At 40.0% G+C, this 22,125-nt stretch overlaps 1 protein-coding gene and 1 long non-coding RNA gene across 2 annotated transcripts; both read left to right on the top strand.

Moving 5' to 3' along the window:
• Positions 1–3,528: 3,528 nt before the first annotated feature.
• On the top strand, positions 3,529–4,042 carry LOC308102460. The gene is made up of 3 exons (XR_013934658.1): positions 3,529–3,604; positions 3,657–3,690; positions 3,923–4,042. It is a non-coding gene; the product is annotated as an uncharacterized lncRNA (long non-coding RNA).
• Positions 4,043–15,421: 11,379 nt separating this feature from the next.
• Positions 15,422–20,273, top strand: LOC308101548 (E3 ubiquitin-protein ligase TRIM47-like; the record flags this gene model as incomplete). The annotated part of the gene is made up of 4 exons (XM_080450970.1): positions 15,422–15,667; positions 18,053–18,427; positions 19,353–19,445; positions 19,929–20,273. The coding sequence occupies 4 exons, from the start codon at positions 15,422–15,424 to the stop codon at positions 20,271–20,273; spliced, it is 1,059 nt and encodes a 352-aa protein (XP_080307096.1).
• Positions 20,274–22,125: the final 1,852 nt, after the last annotated feature.

Here is a 22,125-nt window from a genome sequence, read left to right as displayed (position 1 = left end):
TGTTTTCAGACATTTAGCCACTTAAACCTTCAATACGTTGTAAACGTGCCCTTTGGCTCTGTATTGGTCCGCTCTTTTTTCCCCTGTACACCAAGAGCTATTTGCCGAAAATAGTCGATCTACAAGCTCGCGAGGCGCTGTGAGCTTGTAGATCGGCTATTTTCGGCTAATGTAAGAATAGGGATGATAAGGTTCAAGTGGTTAGTGTAAAAAAAAGTCCCCATCACACAATAATTTGGCGGCCCCCCTGTAGTTACTCTGAGGACCCCATAGGCGCCCTAATATTTAATAATATCATGTGCAGTGACATTTCTACATACAGCGGTGAAACAGTAGCGTGGGACGTGAGTACTACTGTAGCTGTAAAATCTCTACTTTCTTCTGCCCTCTTTCTCTCTATTGTCTTTCTCTCAGATTGCTGTGATTGCTGTCATTTTGTCAATTTTGATCAGCCAATCGAACGATTTGTAATGTAATTGTTGGGTTTGTGTTGGCAACGCAAGGCAGTAGTGGGCTGTTAACAGCCTCGTCACTAAACGGACAGAGCAATCTTTATAATAATTACAAAACTACTTCACGAGAACAGTGTTGGTGTAACTCAGGGATTTTTTTCATGTTTTGATCATGAACAACAGTACAACATTTCCTGGTACAGACACGATGCCAGTGCAGCGAGCGACGGTGTTGGTCTTGTGCTGGTGAATTGGCCACTACCATCCCGTCCCGTAGTCATTTACAGGACAATATGACTGCCTATCCAAATGATCCAAATGGGAAGTAAACTGTAGCTGTTGGGTGGAAACCTTGTATGTCCAAAAAACGCTACTTTTTTTCGGAAATGGATCCAATGTAGTTATTTAAGCACAAGCTCTTGTTAATACTTTTCATTGGTTCAATATTTATAAAAAAAACACTTTCACTTTATTTATTATTTACAATAATAACCAAAACAGCTGAACTACAAGCTCACATTGCGTTTGGCTATTTGTACTACTTTTGTAGGACACTGTAGTAGTAACAGTATGGCATTAATTTACGAAAAAAAACGTTTAAATATGGAGATACAAGGGTTTCTGCCCGACAGCAATCTGGGAAAAGAGATTAGCCCCGACAGCAACGAAACACCTTTTAAAAAGGAATGTGAAATGGCATCTTGCTTACAAATAGTATGACTGGAACACATTTATAGGTTCTGTGCAGAACTGTAGTCTTTACTGTTTTATTTACCTACAAAATGATGGAGCTAGCACAAAACCATATTTCACTCACTGATTTACACCTGTAAACCTGTGATGTGACAACACGGCTGACTGATCAGTTCCCGGTTTCCTGAAGGTGTCATTATTATAGGCCTGTCCCCGACTAAGGATTTGTTTAGTCGACTCTAATTGGCAACTAATTGCCAATTATTTTTTTTGGGCCAAAATACATTTTATTTCAAAGGGCCAAGTCTACACAGTTTGTTTTGTCTCCAGCAGAGTTTCTAGTGTCTCTATCTCTCTCTCTCGAAGAGGTTGCACATGAACTCTGCAGCCGCACTGAGGCGCTCCAACACAAACAATACCAATACAAAGACGAGGAATAAGAAGAATAAAGTGGAAGTTACGTGTGGTTGCAGGTGTAGACTTGGCCAAAAAACAATTTAAAACATTTTTGGCCCTTTTTTTTTTTTTTTGACTAGACTCGACTAAGAGACACTTAGTCGACTCGGACCCCCCGCGACTAACCAGTCGACTAGTCGACTTAGTCGAGGTCAGGCCTACATTATTATATGTGTTTACGGTTCAAATCTGCCTACAAGCCAATCAACAGGAACAGGAAACCCCGTCTGGAAATCAGGGCTGCAGTTATGCACACAGAGCCTGTCAGTATGTGTTCCTCTGTTTAGTTGAGCTCATGATGAGTATGGCGTGGTATGTTATATTTAAATTTAAAAATTCTTTATGATGGGATATTCATGTTAAATTAATTTAGTTTTTGGTCTTACTTACTCTGGTCTTATATTTATGTCTGTCTATATTGCTTTTATGTTTGAGATCATTGTTTTGTGTTGGTCATTTTATTTATCTAATTGTTGATGTTAATTAGTTTTGTCTGTTTTTTGCGTTATTGTTTGTTTTGTATCTATATTTGTGCTTTTGTTTTTCTCAATGTTTCCTGTCGACCACAGAAGGCAATAAAAACAACAATGTCTACGTCCTTTTGTCATAGTTATGATCATGTGTAAGTGATCTGAACATCAGTATCTGTCCATTTTGTTCCATTCAGAGTTACAGACCGGTAACTCAACTCAACTCATATTCATAGAGCACATTAAACATGACCAGAACAGGTCAACATTTGGACCCCTGGTTGTCCCCTGACCCCACGGTGAGAACTAGTATTTTATAATCTAAATAGTGTCTTTTGTGTTAGTGTGTAGATAGCTGATCCCATGTGAGCATCTGGGTGTGAGGGAGCGCTCCTCTCTCACACAGAGAGACGTCTACTCCTCCTGCGCCTCCTTATGCCCTCCTGGTGTCCCACACACTCTGAGCACATACACTGGCCCAAAGGAGCAGGTGAGAACACACGCGCGCACACACACACACACCCTCGTCACTTCACTGTGGTTAAGTTTCCATCCAAAGTTTACATCGTGTGCATACTTTAAACACATTTCCAAAAACTAAAATAGATCATGTGTATTTCCATCCACTACTGTGTTCTGACAGTGCAACAAGATTGTATAATCAACTCCCTCTCTCTCTGTCTCTCTGTATCTCTCTCTCTTTCTATCTATTTTTCTGTCTCTTTGTCTCTCTCTGTATCTCTCTCTCTCACAAATGCAGACAGTGTTGGTTGTGAGTTTCCAATGGATGTGAATTACCTTCATTACCTCTGGGACGCAAGACTGGCTGTATTGACTGCTAACAGGTTAGCATGGACTAGTTTGAATAGTTTAATTGAAGATAGTTTTAGTAGAGTTCAGTTTAGCATAATACATTTTTCCTCCAATTTATTTTAGTTTTAGTTTAGTCCAATTTAGATTAGTCCCTTCTAGCCTAATCTGGTTTGGGCTAGTTTAACGTCTTTCTAACTTGGTCTATTCAAGTCAAGTGTTTCATTAGTTCTTATAACAGCCTGGGTGTTCTGTTCTGCATGTCTCTTGTCCAGGGCGTGTCTCCTGTGGTCGTCTCCGTATGATGGCGTCTCCCCACCGTCTCAAAACGAGGAAGAAGACCCCCCGCCTGCCCCCCAGCCCGCCCATCCCCCCCCAGGCCCGGAGCAGAGTGTTCGCTGTCATCCTGTACGCAGAGTTCCTGAAGGAGCTGGCGGCCATCGCCCAGGAGCACAGCGTAGTACCGGACCACTCAGCGCTTGAACCCCAAATTTCACTGTTCTGGGGGGAACGTTCACCAGAAATAGCTGATGTCCAAGCTCATGACGCGTCAAAATGTGACGCGTTGTGAGCTTGGAGATCAGCTATTTCTGACAAAGAGATTTGGTGTAAAAGGAAACGAGAGTACAGTTGAAACTCAGGTCCGTTTCACTGTGTATATCGAGGGTTTAAGTGGTAACCTGGTATTCTCCTGATGTAATCACTGACAGGTTAGATCTGTCAGTGCCAGCAGTACATGAGGTCCTGGTAGGATAGAAAGCCAGCAGTACATGAGGTCCTGGTAGGATAGAAAGCCAGCAGTACATGAGGTCCTGGTAGGACATAAAACCAGCAGTACTACTGGTAGGATAGAAAGCCAGCAGTACTAGAGGTCCTGGTAGGATAGAAAGCCAGCAGTACTAGAGGTCCTGGTAGGACATAAAACCAGCAGTACATGAGGTCCTGGTAGGATATAAAGCCAGCAGTACTAGAGGTCCTGGTAGGATATAAAGCCAGCAGTACTAGAGGTCCTGGTAGGATAGAAAGCCAGCAGTACTAGAGGTCCTGGTAGGACATAAAACCAGCAGTACTAGAGGCCCTGGTAGGATATAAAGCCAGCAGTACATGAGGTCCTGGTAGGACATAAAACCAGCAGTACTAGAGGTCCTGGTAGGATATAAAGCCAGCAGTACTAGAGGTAGGATAGATAAACTAGCTGTCTTGGGAATTGAACTTGTGAGATTTTCTGTTCTGGGCTGTCACCATAGAATCATTATCTAGCCATCAGCCCACAGTGGCCTTGTAAGCCATTTGTATTAATATGTTGTATTTTATAATGCAGTACCATTCATACATACCATAATGTCGCTATCGGGTAGAAACCAGCTATCTCCATTTTGCTACTTTTTCTTTTTTTTCATAAATCAGTGCTATTGAACACCTTTTGTGTCTGTGTGTGGGTTTTACAAATATTTAACCAATGAAAATTATTAAAAAGTGCTTAAAGACTAAACCTCCTAAGTCCATTGTATCATCAAACTGTCGGTCAAACCACCTATCTGCTGTTTTTTCCATCATTGATTAGAATGACAAAGTCAGACGGAAAAACATGAATGGTCAAAAAAACTCCACTTGAGCTGTATTTGGGTAAAGTGATGATAATATAAGGAAGGACACATTCAAGTATCTGACAATGCATAAAGTTGCCACTTTAATGAGGCAGTATTGTGTTGTTCTTAAAAGGTTTTCTTTTTTCTTTTTCATTTCCTGAAAAGTTTATATTTTGGACACAGCTGGTTTCTGCCCGACAGCACAGAAACCAGCTGTGTACATTTTACATACATTACAATACAGTACTCCTGTCATGACTTGACTGTGACAAACATATTTCCCTGTGTGATTATGAATATGTAGGGGAAGAAAACTGATTATTTCTATTGATAATAAATCATTTGTATATAAACGTAATGAGATTATTCTAATGATGCTTAATCTCTAAATATATTATTTTGTGACAGTGTGAATACCAGATTGGGACATTTTTGTTCATTTAACTGAATAGATTGTACAGTTTGATTACAAATCATATTTATAGCCTTATACAGTTTCCATACTGTTAGCTGATACATAAAGATGTTCCCTTAATTGTGTCTTGTGTCTCTTTGTGATTACAGTGGATGTTGATGACCCATAATTATTGTATTTTAGTCCATGTTTAATTCTTGGTTATTATTACTCCATCAATCGTTCTGTTTTTGTTGCTTAATCATTTTAAATAACGGTCACCTTATTTTAACTGAAGCGTTTGTTGTTCCCTTCAGATTGTTGTGTTGACATCCGTCACATCTTAAATAAACAGCTTTTAAAAAGACGTTTCGTGTGTGTGTGTTTGGGGTGTGTTTGAATCATAGAGGTATAAGTGTTTAACCCTCTTTTTGGACAGACTGACTAAAAAGACTAAAAAGTGCTGTTTGGACGCTATCTAGTGTGTCCATCAGCAGACACTATATCTGTCTGAGGATATGGGTGTAAAATGTATTTCAGATGTCACAGTGGAAAAGTGACGCATGTGCATACTCTCTATTGATTTTATCCCACTGTTAGGGTTGTTTTATATATTTTGTTTAAGACTTACAGTAGGGTGCCTTGCCCCACTGGAATACAGTGACTGATATGAATTAATAATATACTGGACCATATGTAAAATGAAGAATACCTTGTGATGTCACTCATGTCAGTGACCAGGGGGTCCACAGCAAAATGGTATTATTAAATATGGCACTTTTATTGCTACGTTTAACTTTTTCATGTATCCTATGTAAGTAAAGCCTGATAAAAGTGTCAAACTCCCAAAATCCACCAGAATACTGGAAATTACATCTACTCTGTTAAAAATGTCCTGGGGGGGACCCCCAGCGTGGTCAAGAACCCCCCCCCTTGGAAAAATATCTCCTGTTGGAAGGGTCGTCGGGATCGGATCGGGAGTTGAACCCATTACATGTTGGCAAGCTGGATCACCAGTATATATGATATGCACCTGGACCGCTAGGCCAGCAGGCACCCCAAGATGATAAGTTTTGGGTAGGATGAGGACCCATAATTAGTCAACACAAATCTTGTATTGAGATCCACGGCCAAATACATTAATTCGGGGGTCCTTGATAATATATATAAAAAAATAAAAAGTTTGAGAACCACCGTACTACACTACACTATACAAAAAATACAGAATACTATTATTATATCAGTGGGGGAAATGCACTAATTGAGCAAATGTCAACATGAGACCAATATACTTGATAGTCATGTGACTCATGAATAATAATAATAATAATAATAATAATAATAATAATAATAATAATAATAATAATAATAATAATAATAATAATAATAATAATAATAATAATAATAATAATAATAATAATAATGATAATACCAGCTAACATCCCTGCCTTGTTGACATAATTATTTTAGCCTGCTTTACATTATGTTCTTTATGGTAGTTAGTTAATAACAATCATATTTGATTTATTGAAGTGAAGGAATATATTCAACTATTTCTTTATGCATTTTGCAACGCACTACCCCCACTGTGCGCACAACCATATGACGTCCATACAACGTTACGTCCATACGCCGTCCGAGTCGGACCTCACTAGTTGCAAAAACACAGCAAAAAAGGGGAAACAGCGCCCCCTGCCACGTCGTATGGACGTCCATAACGGACGTCCAAACGACGTCCGAGTCGGACCTCACTCTGTCAGCTTACTTACTGACTGAGGTCCTGACTCAGACGTCGTTTGGGCGTCCGTTTTGGACGTCCATACGACGTCGCAGGGGGCGCTGTTTCCCCCTTTTTTTTAAAACATGGCTTTTCCCAACCTGTAGCCTAAGTAACTCATGAAGACTATTATCTTCTGTATCTGTGATGCCAAAAATAAGGTCATTACAGTGAGGTGACAAAATCCAGCCCTGAAAATTTGTAATCAATGCCAACGCAACAGTTATACAACAAATTATAAAGAACACTTAGTTGATTATTTATCTTATCTTTTGACATTGTGTAATCATACACTGACTGAGCTAGTGAGCCCAGTATTAACAGAGTATGATTCAAATGCCAAATGAGCAACCCAAGCAAGCACACTACATATATATGCTGGTTATTGGTTTAGTTAGTAAATAGATTTAGTGAGAAATTGTATTCTGTGGTGGACAGTGGTTCTCAAAGTGAGGTCCGGGGACCCCAGGGATCCTTGAGGGGGATAACTCTATGCCTGACATTTTACAAAATCAAAACAATCAAGTCAATAGTTGGTCAATCAAAAGAAACCATCCATTGGCTTTTGTACAAGCTTAGAGCCCTGTGGCCTACTTTACAGCAGGGAGAGAGATAATTGAATTAGATGGTTTTGAATTTCTTTATGTAAAATAACTGTGATTTGAACATGGAATCTCTGTGCTGAGAGTCTGAGCATTAGACCATTAGACCATCGCTCGCTCAGTGACTCACAGCAGATGTCTCCAAGTATTCTTGAAACATTCTCTTGTATGTTAGCCTTCAGTTAGTAAAGTTGCTGTTCAACCCCAGATTTGACTTCTAGTGCTTTTGAGTTGTTCTTTTGTATTTTAGCCTTCGAAAATTTAAAGCACTCCATCAACTGTTGGAGGACTGGGATTTGAACATGGAATCCCCAAGGTGAAAGCCTGACAATTAGACCATTACACCATCACTCACAACGCATTGCAACGTGTTGTGAGCTTGAAGATCTGCTATTCTATAATTAGGTTGGTAGGTATGGGTGGGGCCGGGGCGGGGTGGCTGGGACATACAGGCTATGGGACATTTGGACTGCTACACTCCTTGTAATAATAATAATAATAATAATAATATATGGACATGCAGTAATTGTCATCGGGATTCGGGACTCGAACACGCTGTCATGCTGGCATTGTAGCCTAGGGTGCCTGGACCACCACGCTGCAGCCCAGGCCTGAATGTCATGATTAACAGCTTTTCTTTCTCCCATAGTTTCACACAACAGAACAACAGTACATGGAAGCACAAATTCACAATACAAGGTGTATTAAACTGGAAGGCTCATAAAGCACTAAGCTTGTTTAAAATTAGATTCCCACGCACACTAATCATGATGTTACATCATTGAGTTCCTATACCGGGAGTCGAACCCGGGCCGCCTGGGTAATAACCAGGGGCCTGTTCCTCAAAAGGTGAATTAAAAAAGCCTGGCCTTAAGCCAAATCCAGGCTTGACAAAGTCGGGTCCGAAAAGCCTCGTTTATTCCGTTCCTGAGACGCCAAGCCAGGCTGAAAAGGAGCAACTTTGTCGAGCTAGGCTATGTCAAGCCAGGCTGTGTCCAGCCAGGATAATGAAGCCAGGCTAAATGGGCGGCGATTCGCCGACGACGTATTTCTATAAAAGACCATGAACTCGAGCGCAGATTCCTTGAACTTGACCAATCATGGCAGCGGGGAACAAAACTCGAGCAGCGTTTTTCTCTGTGGCCGAAGGAAACGCGACCACAATAAATAGATCCAGGGAGAAAGCGTGGCAAAGTATTGCAAGCACACACAGAGTGTGTGTGTGTGTGTGTGTGTGTGTGTGTGTGTGTGTGTGTGTGTGTGTGTGTGTGTGTGTGTGTGTGTGTGTGTGTGTGTGTGTGTGTGTGTGTGTGTGTGTGTGTGTGTGTGTGTGTGAGTGTGTGTGTGTGTGTGTGTGTGTGTGTGTGTGTGTGTGTGTCTGCTTTGTACCCTCAGGTGTTGTGTACAGAGGGTCTGTCTGAACGTTGTTACTGGGAAGTAGAGTGGAGTGGTGGAGGGGTTTGTATAGCAGTCTGTTATAAAGACATCAGCAGACAAACACGCTTTGGAGACGATGATAAATCCTGGTGTTTAGAGTGCTATGGTAAAAACTACAGTTTCAGACACAACAATGTTGAGACTTCAGTGTCAGGGCCTTTCTCCTACAGAGTGGGGGTGTACCTGGATCACAAGGCAGGTACTCTGTCCTTCTACAGTGTTTCTGACACAATGACCCTCCTACACACAGTTCAAACCACGTTCACACAACCTCTCTATCCAGGGATAATGCTTTGGTGCTATGGAGGTACAGCAGAGCTGTATAAGACATGGTAGACATGTTAAGAATACTGATGATGATATTCAGTTGAAAACCAAATCATGTGTAAGAATGATGTGTACAGTATACTACACCATCATGATCAATCAATGCATTGTGTTCCGCTCATTGCATTTCTTTAATAAGCCTGCTGCAGACAATCATTATACAGTATGCCCTGTTATCTTGTTGATATTACTACAGAGCCCTCTGTCAGTCTGTGTAGATTGGTTCCCTACCTATGTTGAATGAACTTATTGTAAGTCGCTTTGGATAAAAGCGTCTGCTAAATGACTGTAATGTAATGTAATGTTATACTAAATGTAGTGGTTCTCAAACTGTGGGTCTGCACATTTCTAAAGTGACAATTTAAGGACTTTTAAGACCTATTGAATACCTCTAAAATATTTAAATAAAACATGGCATTACTGCGTCAAAAGTAATCAACAAACTATACTATAAAAACTGGTGAAACATTGGCCAAATATTACCTGACCTAGAGACAGAAAATGTGAAAATAGCTGATCTACAAGCTCACAACGCCTTGCAACGCGAGGCTTTGTGAGCTTGTAGATCTGCTATTTTCACAATATCAATGGAGTTACACTAAATGTAATGCTTCCACTCCTGCAATTCCAAGTGCTTGTCAGGTTGGGTGGTCCCCTGTTCAAATATGATTCTTTTCAGGGGTCCCCAGTTCAAATATTATTTTTGGCGGGTCCCCAGTTCAAATATAATTTTGGGGGGTCCCCAGTTCAAATATTATTTTGGGGGGTCCCCAGTTCAAATATTATTTTGGGGGGTCCCCAGTTCAAATAGGATTATTCTGGGAGGTCGCGGCCTGAAAAGTTTAAGAACCACTGGTGTAATGTCTTACTCCTCAATGTGTCAATAGGGTATTGTGTGTCAACGGTTATTCGATTTAATCATTTATAAAAATATGTGTGTAAAAGTCAAACTTGTGTCTATGCTACATTGTTCCCTGCACAATGATAATAATTAAATATTATACATAGTGTAAATATAATGCTGAGTTTACTTTTATCCACTTTCTATGTTTTACTAATTGAACACTTAAACAATTTAGCCAGTAATCTTCAATACATGTTCTATATACATGTAATTACTTTCCATCAGAGGCTTCCACACATAGATTCATAATGAATGACATCATTGACATGCCATATCATCATAACTCATTAACGTTGGATTACAACTGGACTTTGTATCATTTATTACTTATTTTCCCGTTGCACAATGATGAATGAACTGTCTCTTTTCTTCAGTCAGTTTATTAGAACTTCTTCAGCAAAATAGAAGATGTTTTCAAGTTCACATAACTTTCTCAATAGTACAATAGACCAGTGGTGTAAAGTAACTAAGTACATCTACTCAAGCACTGTACTTAAGTACAATTCAGAGTTATTTTTACTTTACTGTAGTACTTCCCCTTTTTAACATTTTATTGGACAGAAATGTAAAAACAGCACGAGTACAGTCAAACACTTTGTCTAATAGGATAACACCACAAAAGTCCTTGCAGTCTTGTTTCCACTGTGGTTCTAGGTACTGGGGGCATTGACCCTTTGACTATCTTAAAACTGCTTCCCATCACTCACCTCTGAGATGTAGTGGAGAATTAATAGTCACTAAGTCAGTCAATAGGCAGTTGTTTATCTATAACCCCCCAGTCGTTCTCAACCTGTTCAGGCTGTGACCCCCAAAAATAATCATAATTGAACTGGTAACAGACTGTACAATGAAAGATTATAGGCCTTTAAATCGGTTAATTTAGCAAAGTGTTAAAACTGCACATTACTAAATACGGTAGCTGATCTGCAGTGAAGCTATTTTCGCTATTTTAAAATGGTTTTCAAAATAAAAAATAAGATAAGTCATAAGACGGCTTGCAAAATAGGGAATATGTTTGATAAAGTGAGTGATACAGACAGCACAGGTGTAAAAAAAAATAAGATAGGAGTGTCCGCTGGCCTGGCGGTCCAGGCGCATCTCTCCCCATTTCCTGTCAGCCTACTATCCTATCAATAAAGGCAGAAAAAGTTCCCAAAAATATCTTTAAAAAATAAATAAAAATACTTGACCCTATTATAAATTAGTCTATCGTGTCTGTCAAATTCATGCAGTTTTAACATAATTCACCACTATGTATTTCAAGTTTCAATTCAAAAATCCAATGTGTGGCCCTTCACTCACTTTATCAAAGTCAGTTTGGCCCCCATAGATTTTTTTTTGCACCCCTGTTTTTTATGTCCAGTGAAGTCGAGACCTACAAAACCAAAACATCTGGGGAAAAATGATTGTTTTTCTAAAAACATCATTCAATCATAATATCTCAGAATGTGACATATTATGCATGCACAGTAGACTAATGACTATATTTCAGAAACTGATTCCCTGGGAAATACATATTTCAAAATGATGGCAGACGCATATCATGTTTATTAACCACTTAAACCTCATATGGGTAACCAGAGTCCCTCAGGGCTCAATACTAGTGTCTTTTCTGTTTTGGGTTATTGTGGGGAAAGCTTTTGCTGAAAATAGCCGATCGACAAGCTCACAACGCGTCGCAGCGCGACGCGTTGTGAGCTTGTCGATCGGCTATTTTCTGTGACCACAATACGGATACTGGGGTTTTTAAGTGGTTAAAAACAATATTGAATATAGAAGTCCTAAGTACATTGGCTGTATCATTTTGTTTTGTTTATTTAGTCACAAGCTCTCTAATGCTTTTCATCAGTTCATCAGACAGATTAAAGGGCCACTTCCCTGATTTTGAACCCAAATCCTGTTTTCATGAAGTGGAGGACAAAATAAAGATGATTTGGCAGCGCTTCTATGTTTTTATTTTGAATTTGGAATGTTTACTCTTTGACATCACAGGGTGAACCTTAGTTCCTCCTATAGACTACTTGGACTACAGTGTTTCCTGTAAACTGTAGTTCCAGTCGGAACTATACTAATATCAGCTGGAGTCCTGTGTGACTACATCTTCTCATGTGTGTACGCTCCAAGAACACATGCCTCCCGGAAGCAGACCTCAAAGAGAGAGTGATTAAAATTAAAATAAAAGCTCAATATAACCCAAATGAACTTCCTGTATTAGCCTGTTTTTGTCCAACTTTACCCAACAGTCAACATGCATGTGTGTGTTTTTACTTTAGTGAGGGAGCCCTGGCTAGGAGTGGTTTTGGAAGGGAGGTGTGCTAGTTGCTGCTGCTAGTTGCTGCTGCTAGTTGCTGCTTCTAGTTGCTGCTCTAGTTGCTGCTGCTAGTTGCTGCTAGTTGAAATATGAATGAATATACAATGGAAATCAATCCAGAGGAACACATACTTCTGTCCATTATTCTTTCCGTTCATAGGATGACAATTTCAAATATTAATCTCTTTCCCACCACAAATAGTGCTGCTGTCCCTATTTTGGCCATTAAACTAAAATATGATTTTTTTTTTGCTATGTTTAACAAAATGTGTTATTTTCACTACAGTGTCACATCACAAAGTAGGGCATTATTTATTTTAAGAAGAAAATCATAAAGTGTAAATATGGAGATAAAGGTTTTCTGCATAACAGCGACAATACAGTATTTTGATAGTTTGAATGTGAGCTTGAACAAGCCTAATTGTATCCAATAAAACATATTCATAATAAGATGTACCTTTCATGTCATAGTTCTTTTCAAGAGCAGCGGACCTCTATTGTTATTAACCAAGAGATTAATCAAACACTTTTCTGTTGGGTTGATAGTGTCCTCAAACTAAATATTGTACATCATTATTATGCCTTTACTCTGATATTTGCTCAAGAATTTTTTTTTTCCATTTGTATTGACAGCAAAATCCTGCATGGCTATAAGCAAACGAATGGTGAACGCTGCCCCCTTGTGTCCAAAGTGAAACATAACCTGAATGTTTCAGGTTAACAAGATCTCATATAATGCAACTTTGCATTCACAGTATTATTTTTTTTAGATATTTTTTTTGTTTTTTTCAGCATTCCACAAGTTTAACAAATACGTACATTCAATTCTCACTGGAAAAGATTGACACAGTGAGGCTTGGAAAGCAAAAGCTAATGATTATTATGAGGTCCTATTCAGAGGTCTGAGAGTGTTTTTAATGAATGGTTCCTTGTTTTCCTTCCAGAATACAGTAGCCTGCTTGCATAGTGCCTGTTGCTTTGCTGTGAAAGAACATGAGGTGTTGACCGTTCTGCTGTTGAACAGAGATTTACTATTGTGGTATATTGAAATAGCATAGTTCTAGAGAGAGATACCTGAGATGAACACACATAAGGGCTTACAGAGCCTGATTTGAGCCACATAATTAACAGGCCTCAAAACACTCATCCCCCACTGAATGCCACACACAGGAAACTCCGATGGTCAATGATTAACTGTGATCTAAAACAGCACATAGTGTTCGTACTTACATACATGTATCTATACATAATATCATATACCATTATACACTAATATACCAGTACCCATATTGTAATGCACTCACACTACAATGTAACCATGCACATTACTAATGAAGGCCTACTGCGTCAGCCTTCTAACTGATACTAGAAGGTTCTAGATTAGGTGCAGAAACCTCAAAGCCTTTTCACATGGAATAAAGGACCCATTCCATTGGGTATCCAGGGGCCAGTGCTCCTGGACCTTCTGACCTTAGTTGACCACTACATTGTCTTATCTAACTTATGTACAATGGATTCACACGCACCCACCCAAACTTAATTTAGCACACACACATTTACACACCGTCTTAGTATTTGTAACACACACACACACCTACGTGCACACTGAAGCACATCATTGCATGCCCACACACACATTGGATACACACTGTTTAGAGATCTGGATCTTAACACACACACCTCGTGCACACGCCTATAGAAAACAGGGTATACATGTCTACCATGTGCTGAACTCTGTCTCTTTTCCTGCCGAAAGCTGCCATGTGATGTTAACTCTTGACTCTCCTTAAATAAAGTAACCAAGTAGAAGCCATGCCTGGACTCTTTCATTCATCTCAATAGAGGCAAATAGTTCCACAGATTAATGCACTTTACCACACTATATTCCATAATTACAGTACAAGATTATAGGCCTATATTTTGGTCTCTACACTTATGCTTTTCTATTCCATGTTAATGTAAACCAACAGCCAATGCCTAAAAGTGTGTATACTTTGAAACTTGTGTGTTCTGAGCTTTGTACATAACACAGCTATGAATTACTGTAGGAGAGGTTTTATAGCACACCATTTTTTTTTACAGTGAAGTCAAGACAAAGAAATAACAAAGAAATCTGTGGGGAAAATATATTTTGTCCATCATTCAACCATAATATCTCAGAATGTGACATTATGCATGCGAATTAGACTAATAATGATTTCAAAATTATGGCAGAAGCATCATGCTTGTTAAAAACATATTGTACAACAATTACATTAACAGTATCAACTATGCTATGGGCTACACTTGATACTATAGGATGAAATGCAACTCAGAAGCAAATTTGAGCAAAATCCAGTTTGCTTCCAATGACAAGTGTACTGAACTATAGGTTACATGTTCATGTGTGTCCCCTGACAGTTAAAGCTGTTAAACCAAAGGTCCAGTCGACTGTACCACTGTCCTGTCCACTGAGGTCACAATACTGAATGGAATTCATTCATCATTCATTTTGACAATGCTGCTGGCATTTCTCTCACTTAATCAGCAGTAGGAACTTACTTAATCTTGTTTCCTGAAATAACACACAATGAATCATTCCATCAACACTTCAGGTACAACTCCAGCTGAACCTGAAGTAAGGGGACAAAAAAAAGCAGAAAAAATAGATGACAAGCAATGACAAAGCAGCAATAAGGCATCACTGAATTGGCCACCAGATGTCACCCGTGTATAATTTTCATGTTTCCCCTTTATTATGAGTTCACCTGTCTTGCCATGACATATTTGTAATCCTAGAGTTTATTAGAGTGTTTCACTATAATACTATATGTACTCACTGGAGAGAATATGGATCTAGTGAGAAAGTCTCGAGATATTTTACTAAAATACACATTTTCTGCCATACTCTTACCCAAATAAATACCCCCTATTATCTTGTAACCTTGTGTCACCACCACCAGGCTTTTACACATAGAGGGGAAATGATGGTGTAGTCAGAGAGTCCAGCTGTACAACGTTCAACCACAAGCTGAACCTGTTTGTGCTACACATTCACTGTCTCTTTAAAACCACTGCCTCCTGCAAACATCCAGGAAGTCCCTCCCTTTGCCTCATAGATGTCTTTGCCTCTCCTAGTTTTCTACAGAGGAAACGAAACCCAGTCTCTCTTCAGAGTAAACCAAAGTTTTTTCTCAGTGTGAGTGTGGTTGTCAGTCAAATGGCACAACAGCAGCAGCAACAACAACAGACATGTGATCTGGACCAGGACCAGTTCTGCTGTTGTTCTGTCTGTCTGGACCTTCTAAAGGAACCAGTGACTCTACAGTGTGGACACAGTTACTGTAGAAGCTGTATTGAGGGTTACTGGGACCAGTATGAGGAGACTGGAGTCTACAGCTGTCCCCAGTGCAGAGAGAGCTTCAGTCCCAGACCTGTTCTGAGGAAGAACACCTTGCTGGCTGAGGTGAGATGACCTTACAAGTTACAACCACACATTAAACTACATGTTCTGCTACACAAAACACCTTGTTGACTATTTTTGATTTTGATTTGGTTATACTATATGTTGGTTACTACACATTATGTTATGTATGTTGATAATGTCCAACATAATTATAATAATAGATAATAGATTAATAATAGATAATAGATTTTCTCTTCTAGATAAAGCATGTGTAAGAATGATGTGTACAGTATACTACACCATCATGATCAATCAATCCATTGTGTTCCGCTCATTACATTTCTTTACTAAGCCTGCTGCAGACAATCATTATACAGTATGCCCTGTTATCTTGTTGATATTACTACAGAGCCCTCTGTCAGTCAGTGTAGATTGGTTATACTGAATGTAGTGGTTCTCAAACTTTGCATCTGGATCCCCAGGAGGTCCCCAAATGATGATATTATGCTTAATGTGCAACATTGTTTTCTCACTCAACAGTAAACAAACCAACATACAGTATGTATAGTTTATACAGGGTATCTGTCCATTTTTAAAGTGACAATTTAAGGACTTTAAAGACCTTTTAAATACCTCTAAAATGAAAATTAAAACATAGCATTACTGCGTCAAAAGTAATCAACAAACTACTTTTTTCTTCAAAATAAATGTGAGCACTGTGGCTGCAATCTCTATTGCAGAGTGTTATTTTGAAGAATGTTTATCCTTCTGTTTCTGTCTCTGTAAACGTTGTCTCCATGTTTAGATGATGTTTGATACAGGATGTGAAGATAGATGTTAAAATCTGACATGAAAGGACTGACTGTGTGTGTGTGTGTGTGTGTGTGTGTGTGTGTGTGTGTGTGTGTGTGTGTGTGTGTGTGTGTGTGTGTGTGTGTGTGTGTGTGTGTGTGTGTGTGTGTGTGTGTGTGTGTGTGTGTGTGTTTGACTATTAAAAACTATTTGTCTCTCCATCGCCCTCCAGGTGGCGCTGCAGAGCCGGCACCGGGCAAGTCCATCCATCACATGCGTCAGTTCCACTCCCACCATAACCTGCTGAGCTTGCCTCAGCCCCCCCCCCCCCCCCTCGGACAGCAGCGGCAGCTCCTCCAGGCTCCAGGCCCCCGACTCGGAGCGCCAGCCCCAGGACGGGAGGCCCCCCATGGGCTCCACGCTGAGCTTCTCCCTGGTGGGCGGCGGGGGCTGCTCCGCTGCCGAGAACAGCATCTGGATCAAGCAGGCGGCGCCCCAGGAGGAGGAGGAGAGCAAACCCTCCTCCGCCGCCGTCACCAACTTCTGGGACTTTTTCACCGGGAAGGGCTTGTCCGAGTCCGAGACCATCGTATGATGGAGAGGGAGAGGATGAAGGAAGAGAGAGAAAGAGGGAGAGGGGGAGAGAGAGAGTGTGCGTGCGTGCGTATGTGGTTGTGCACATGTGTGCACATGTATGTGTGTGTGTGTGTGTGTTTGTGTGTGTGTGTGTGTGTGTGTGTGTGTGTGTGTGTGTGTGTGTGTGCACGTGCGTGCGTGCATGCGCGTGTGTGCGTGCGTTGACTTGTGGAAATTAAATTGGGAACTGAGTGAAGTTTCTCTTCACTTATAATCTATAAGTGAAGAGAAAGACAAAAAGGAAGGAGAAGGAAAAGTCTGACATTTGCCCTCAGAAACATTATATTAACCACATGAACCCTAGCGTCCCCTTTCTGGGCATGTCGTAAAAAGCTGATCTACAAGTTCACAGCGTGTCTGTAGAATAATCTATTATTATGATGTAACGGTGGCGTTTGTATTACCTGCACATGTGGCCTTCTAGCCGCTAGAACTAAATATCCTTCTGAAAATAAGATACAGGAAGGCGCTAGAATCTAGCGCCTTCCTGTATCTTATTTTCAGAAGGATATTTAGTCATAATAATAAGTAAAAATATATACAATTCTAAAAACTACAGCTCTGACCTAGAGTGTTGAAATCAGGGGACTTTGCACATGTCACATGAGAGTCACATGAGAGTGTTGAGAGGGTTGATTGATTAGGTCAGATAAGGAGCTGGGGTACAGTGGCCATTGTTATAGAATAGTGCTAAAGCCTGTGTTTCCAATACACAAGTCACATGATTAATCAACGGAAGGTTTCACCCACATGGGTAGACCAACCCATATAAATAGAGTGGATGCTTGCTGAACAGGAGTGTGTTCTGCATGCATCAGTGTTACTTGTGACCAGGGTGTTATTGCTGTGTTTGTCATTTTCCATTATGAGCGCCGAGGGACTGACGGTAAGAATTTAGAGCGTGTTTACACAGCGATAAATGTTTATATTTCTGATATGTTTTATAGTTGTGTGTGTGAATATCTCATGTCAGTAAGTCGTTGTGTTGTTGTTTGTGTTACCTCTTTTTACTTCCAGGGTGTGATGAAGCTGAGCAGTACAGGAGGTCAGCAGCCTTCTGCCTCTGCTGCTCTGCTGTACGCCGGTCCAGCAGACGTGGCCTGTGATTTCTGCACCGGAGCCAGACCTCACAAAGCTCTCATGTCTTGTCTGGTGTGTCTGGTCTCTTGCTGTGAGACTCACCTCCAGCCTCACTACAATGTTCCTGCGTTGAAGAAGCACAAGCTGGTCCCAGCCACCAACAAACTGCAGGAGAAGATGTGCTCCAGTCATGACAAGCTGATGGAGGTGTTCTGTCGCACAGACCACCAGTGTATCTGCTATCTGTGCACCATGTATGAACATAAGGGCCATGACACGGTGTCAGCTGCTGCAGAGAAGGCAGAGAAACAGGTAGGACCACGATCACTTGAAGATAAATCATAAGAGAGATCATGTTTTAAATATAGAAGCAGAACTAAATGATCATGTCAGAGACATTAAAAGCGCAAACCAGGGTGTTGTACAATAACAAGTATTAAAGGATGAAGTACACTCCTTTTGGACCCAATGAAAAACAGACGCAATTGATCACTTTTCATAATGGTAACCCATTAAATCTGGGAATGCATCTGTGTCATTTTAGATTTCTTTGGCTATTCAAAAATAGCAGATACACATGCTCATAGCGTGGCACCGAGTGCAGCGCTATGAGCTTGTAGATCTGCTCATTTTGAAAAATCGTGAAGATTTGTGCAAATCATTGAATACATATTTCTTAAAGCGAACATTTGTAACTGTCAAATGTCTCAACAAATGTCTTAATTATCTGAAAAACTATCGTTGCTATATCAGTGGCACTCAAACCTTTTCTTGTCAAGGACTCCCCAAAATGTTGTTTTAGGCCGCCGATCCCCATCAAAATATGTTGTTCCAGGGACCCCCAGAAGCAAAGATTTGAGTTAAACATGTTGTTTCCAAAAATGTATTCAAAGATTTGTACAAATGTTAAAGATTTTTCTAAAATAGCAGATCTACAAGCTTGTAGATCTGCTTTTTTTTTAATAGCCAAGTTATAAAAATAATTGTTATAGCTAAAATCTAAAATGACACAGATGTGTTCCCAGATTGAATGAGTTAATTCATCTTGCCCCTGCAAAAGTGTATTTTGAGGAAGTTACAAAGTTGATTTAAGATGATGTGTGGATCCAAATCTCACTTGTTTTGACCTCGTATCCTGTATGAGTTCTCTTTCTCCTGATTGGATAGAATTGGTATCCCGACTTGAAAATGTGCTTTGTTTACAAGCCAAACTGTCTCTTCCTGTTTCTTGCAGAAACAGCTGGTGACAATGCAGGAGGAAGTCCAGCAGAAGATCCAGGAGAAAAAGAAGGAGCTGAAAGACCTGAGACGGGTCATGGAGGCCCTGAACGTGAGCTGATGTTATGATAATAGTTCTTGTTCTTGTGTTTACTGTGATGCTACTGTATATGGATGAGACAGTGCCTTGTGTCATCAGAAGCACTAAAGAAGTGGTTCTCAAGCCTTTTCATGTCAAGGTCCCCCAATTAATATGTATTTGGCTGCAGACCCACATTTGAAAATATGTATGTGCCAGCAATCCACATATAAGATTTGTGTTGTTAAAATGTTACAAAGTTATTCAAATGTTTTCACATTCTATCAAGATGTTCTTGAAAATAGCAGATCTACAAGCTCACAACGCGTCACGACGACGAATGTGTTGTGAATTTGTAGAATCTTAGGCTATTGTTTTGGTTGGTTAAACATATGTTATGTTGTGACTGAATGTATTCCCCACAAAGTTCTACACTTACATGAGAACTTATAACCAAGAGTTTCTTTCTTCCTTTCGGCGTGTGCGCGTGTGCGTTTGTGTGTGTGTGTGAAGCAGAGCTCTGCAGAAGCAGCAGTGGAGGCCAGTGACAGGATCTTCAGTGAGATGATGGTCTCCATTGAGAGAAGACGCAGTGAGCTTAAAGAACTGATCAGAGATCAGCAGCAGACTGCAGTGGCTCAGACTGAGGCTCTCCTGAGGCAGCTGGAGGACCACATGGAGCAGCTGGAGAGGAGACATGCTGACCTGGAGGAGCTGTCCAACACTGATGACATCATCACTTTCATTCAGGTTCCACACATGGCATTTTACTGTTTGGTTTTGACTCATTTAGGAGAAATCAGCTTCATATTTCATCTCTTTCATCTCATTCCATCATGTCATATTATCATGACATCATAGTATATTACATAACATGACATTATTAATGCTGGTAGTTACTAATACTAATATAGTTGCTAGATACAGTAGTTGTAGAGTACAGACCACAATAATATTGTCAGAATTAGGCCTGTCACAATTATTACATAATTGCCTAATCACAATTATTTGAGATAATCACAATTATTTTCCACAATTGTCATAATTGTAAGCATTTTCCAAAAATAGCAGATCTACAAGATCAGCTTCTGAGCTTGTAGATTGTAGATTGTCTATTTCCACTATTTTGTCAAATATTTTGAAAGTATAAAATTATTCAATATCTGCCCTGTACAATTTGTGTTCATAGATTGGAACGGAAATGTATATTTTTTATTTATATATTCAATACCAAAAACACAATCACATTGTTAATCGCAATTATTTGCATGAGAATTAGAGAAAAATTAAATCATCATTTGTGTGCGTGTGGCCGTGTGCGTGTGCGTGTGCGTGCGCGCGCGTGTGTGTGTGTGTGTTTGGTCAATGTACCAATTTATTGATCTCTTGGTTTAATGATCTTCCATCCCTGTCTATACTGGTTTACTTGTCTCTCTCCAGAGTTTCCAGTCTCTCTCCAGTTCCAGTGGATCTCCAGTCTCACCCAGTGTGGTCATCTGTCCTGTGAATTCCTTCACAGATGTGATTGATGTGGTGTCTGGTCTGAGAGACCAACTAGACAACATCCTGAAGACAACTTGGCCAGAGATATCAAAGAGAGGTGAGATTTAAATGTGTTTCTTGTTTTTCTAACCAGCCATCATAGTGAACATGGATTGATGAAGTCAGAAGGCAACTGGAGATATTTGAACTGGAGCAGACTGATGGTACACAGGTTGGCTGTCTGTCAGATTGAACAGTAACATTGAAGAATTTAAGCAAGAATATTCCTCAAAGGAAAGTTTAGGGTCAGATTTAAATGTCTTTATTGTGTTTTAACCGGCCCCTATACTGTACAGTACATTTGTAAGTGTTGAAACAGTTTGTACAGGTGGAAGTATGTCTGGGAAGGCTACTAAAGCCTGTAGTATGGCGGGCAGTAGATTAGTGTGACCTGTGTTTCATGTCACCCGCTACAGTATATAAATGCACCATTTAATATTCATTATAATTTATTATCATTTTTATTATATTTTCGTTCTTAATAAATGATCTTGAGGAGTTCTCTCTCCTGATTGAATGAAATGTGAAACCCACCTGAAAATGTATTTACTGAAGAGCTGGGGAGACAGCTGTTACTGAACAAACACTATATAATAGCAATGATTACTATCAAGCTATAATAGCTTGAAACTTTTTGACAAAACCCTTGGAACTTCAGTTTAATCCATTCTTCAGTATGATGTCTCGTCATATGCTATATATGTGACTGTGCCTTTAAGAGAGCTACGTTACGACACTGCCGTAAAGCAGGTCTGTTGTTGTCTTTTACGTCAGTCGTATGTTGTGACCTCCTGTAGGCTCACGCTGTATGTTTTACATGCCTGAAGTCAGCAGTAAAGTCTATTGGATTTGACCCTTTGTGTGGACATAGAAATCCTTTACAATGTCATGATGACCTTTACTGTTTTCTTGTGTCTCCAGTTGATGTTTTACATCCAGCGGAGCCTCAGACCAGAAAGGACTTTTTACAATGTGAGTCCACGTTGATGCAGGTTCTGAACGTTGAAGTTTCATTCTGATATGTTGTTATTTAAAGCTCTAATGAGTTTGATCTGAGAGACTAACTCTAAACACAATAAGGTTCATGAGGTTTGATTTTTCTTTTGTCGTGTGTTCTCACAGATTCCTCTCCTCTGTCTCTGGACATGAACACAATACACACAAATCTCTC

The sequence above is a fragment of the Gymnoscopelus braueri genome (genome assembly GCF_963280865.1).
Source record: "Gymnoscopelus braueri genome assembly, chromosome: 15".
In the NCBI taxonomy this organism is placed as follows: Eukaryota; Metazoa; Chordata; class Actinopteri; order Myctophiformes; family Myctophidae; genus Gymnoscopelus; species Gymnoscopelus braueri.
Note: the sequence above shows the minus strand (reverse complement) of the source record. Positions and strands in the feature narration are given on the sequence as shown.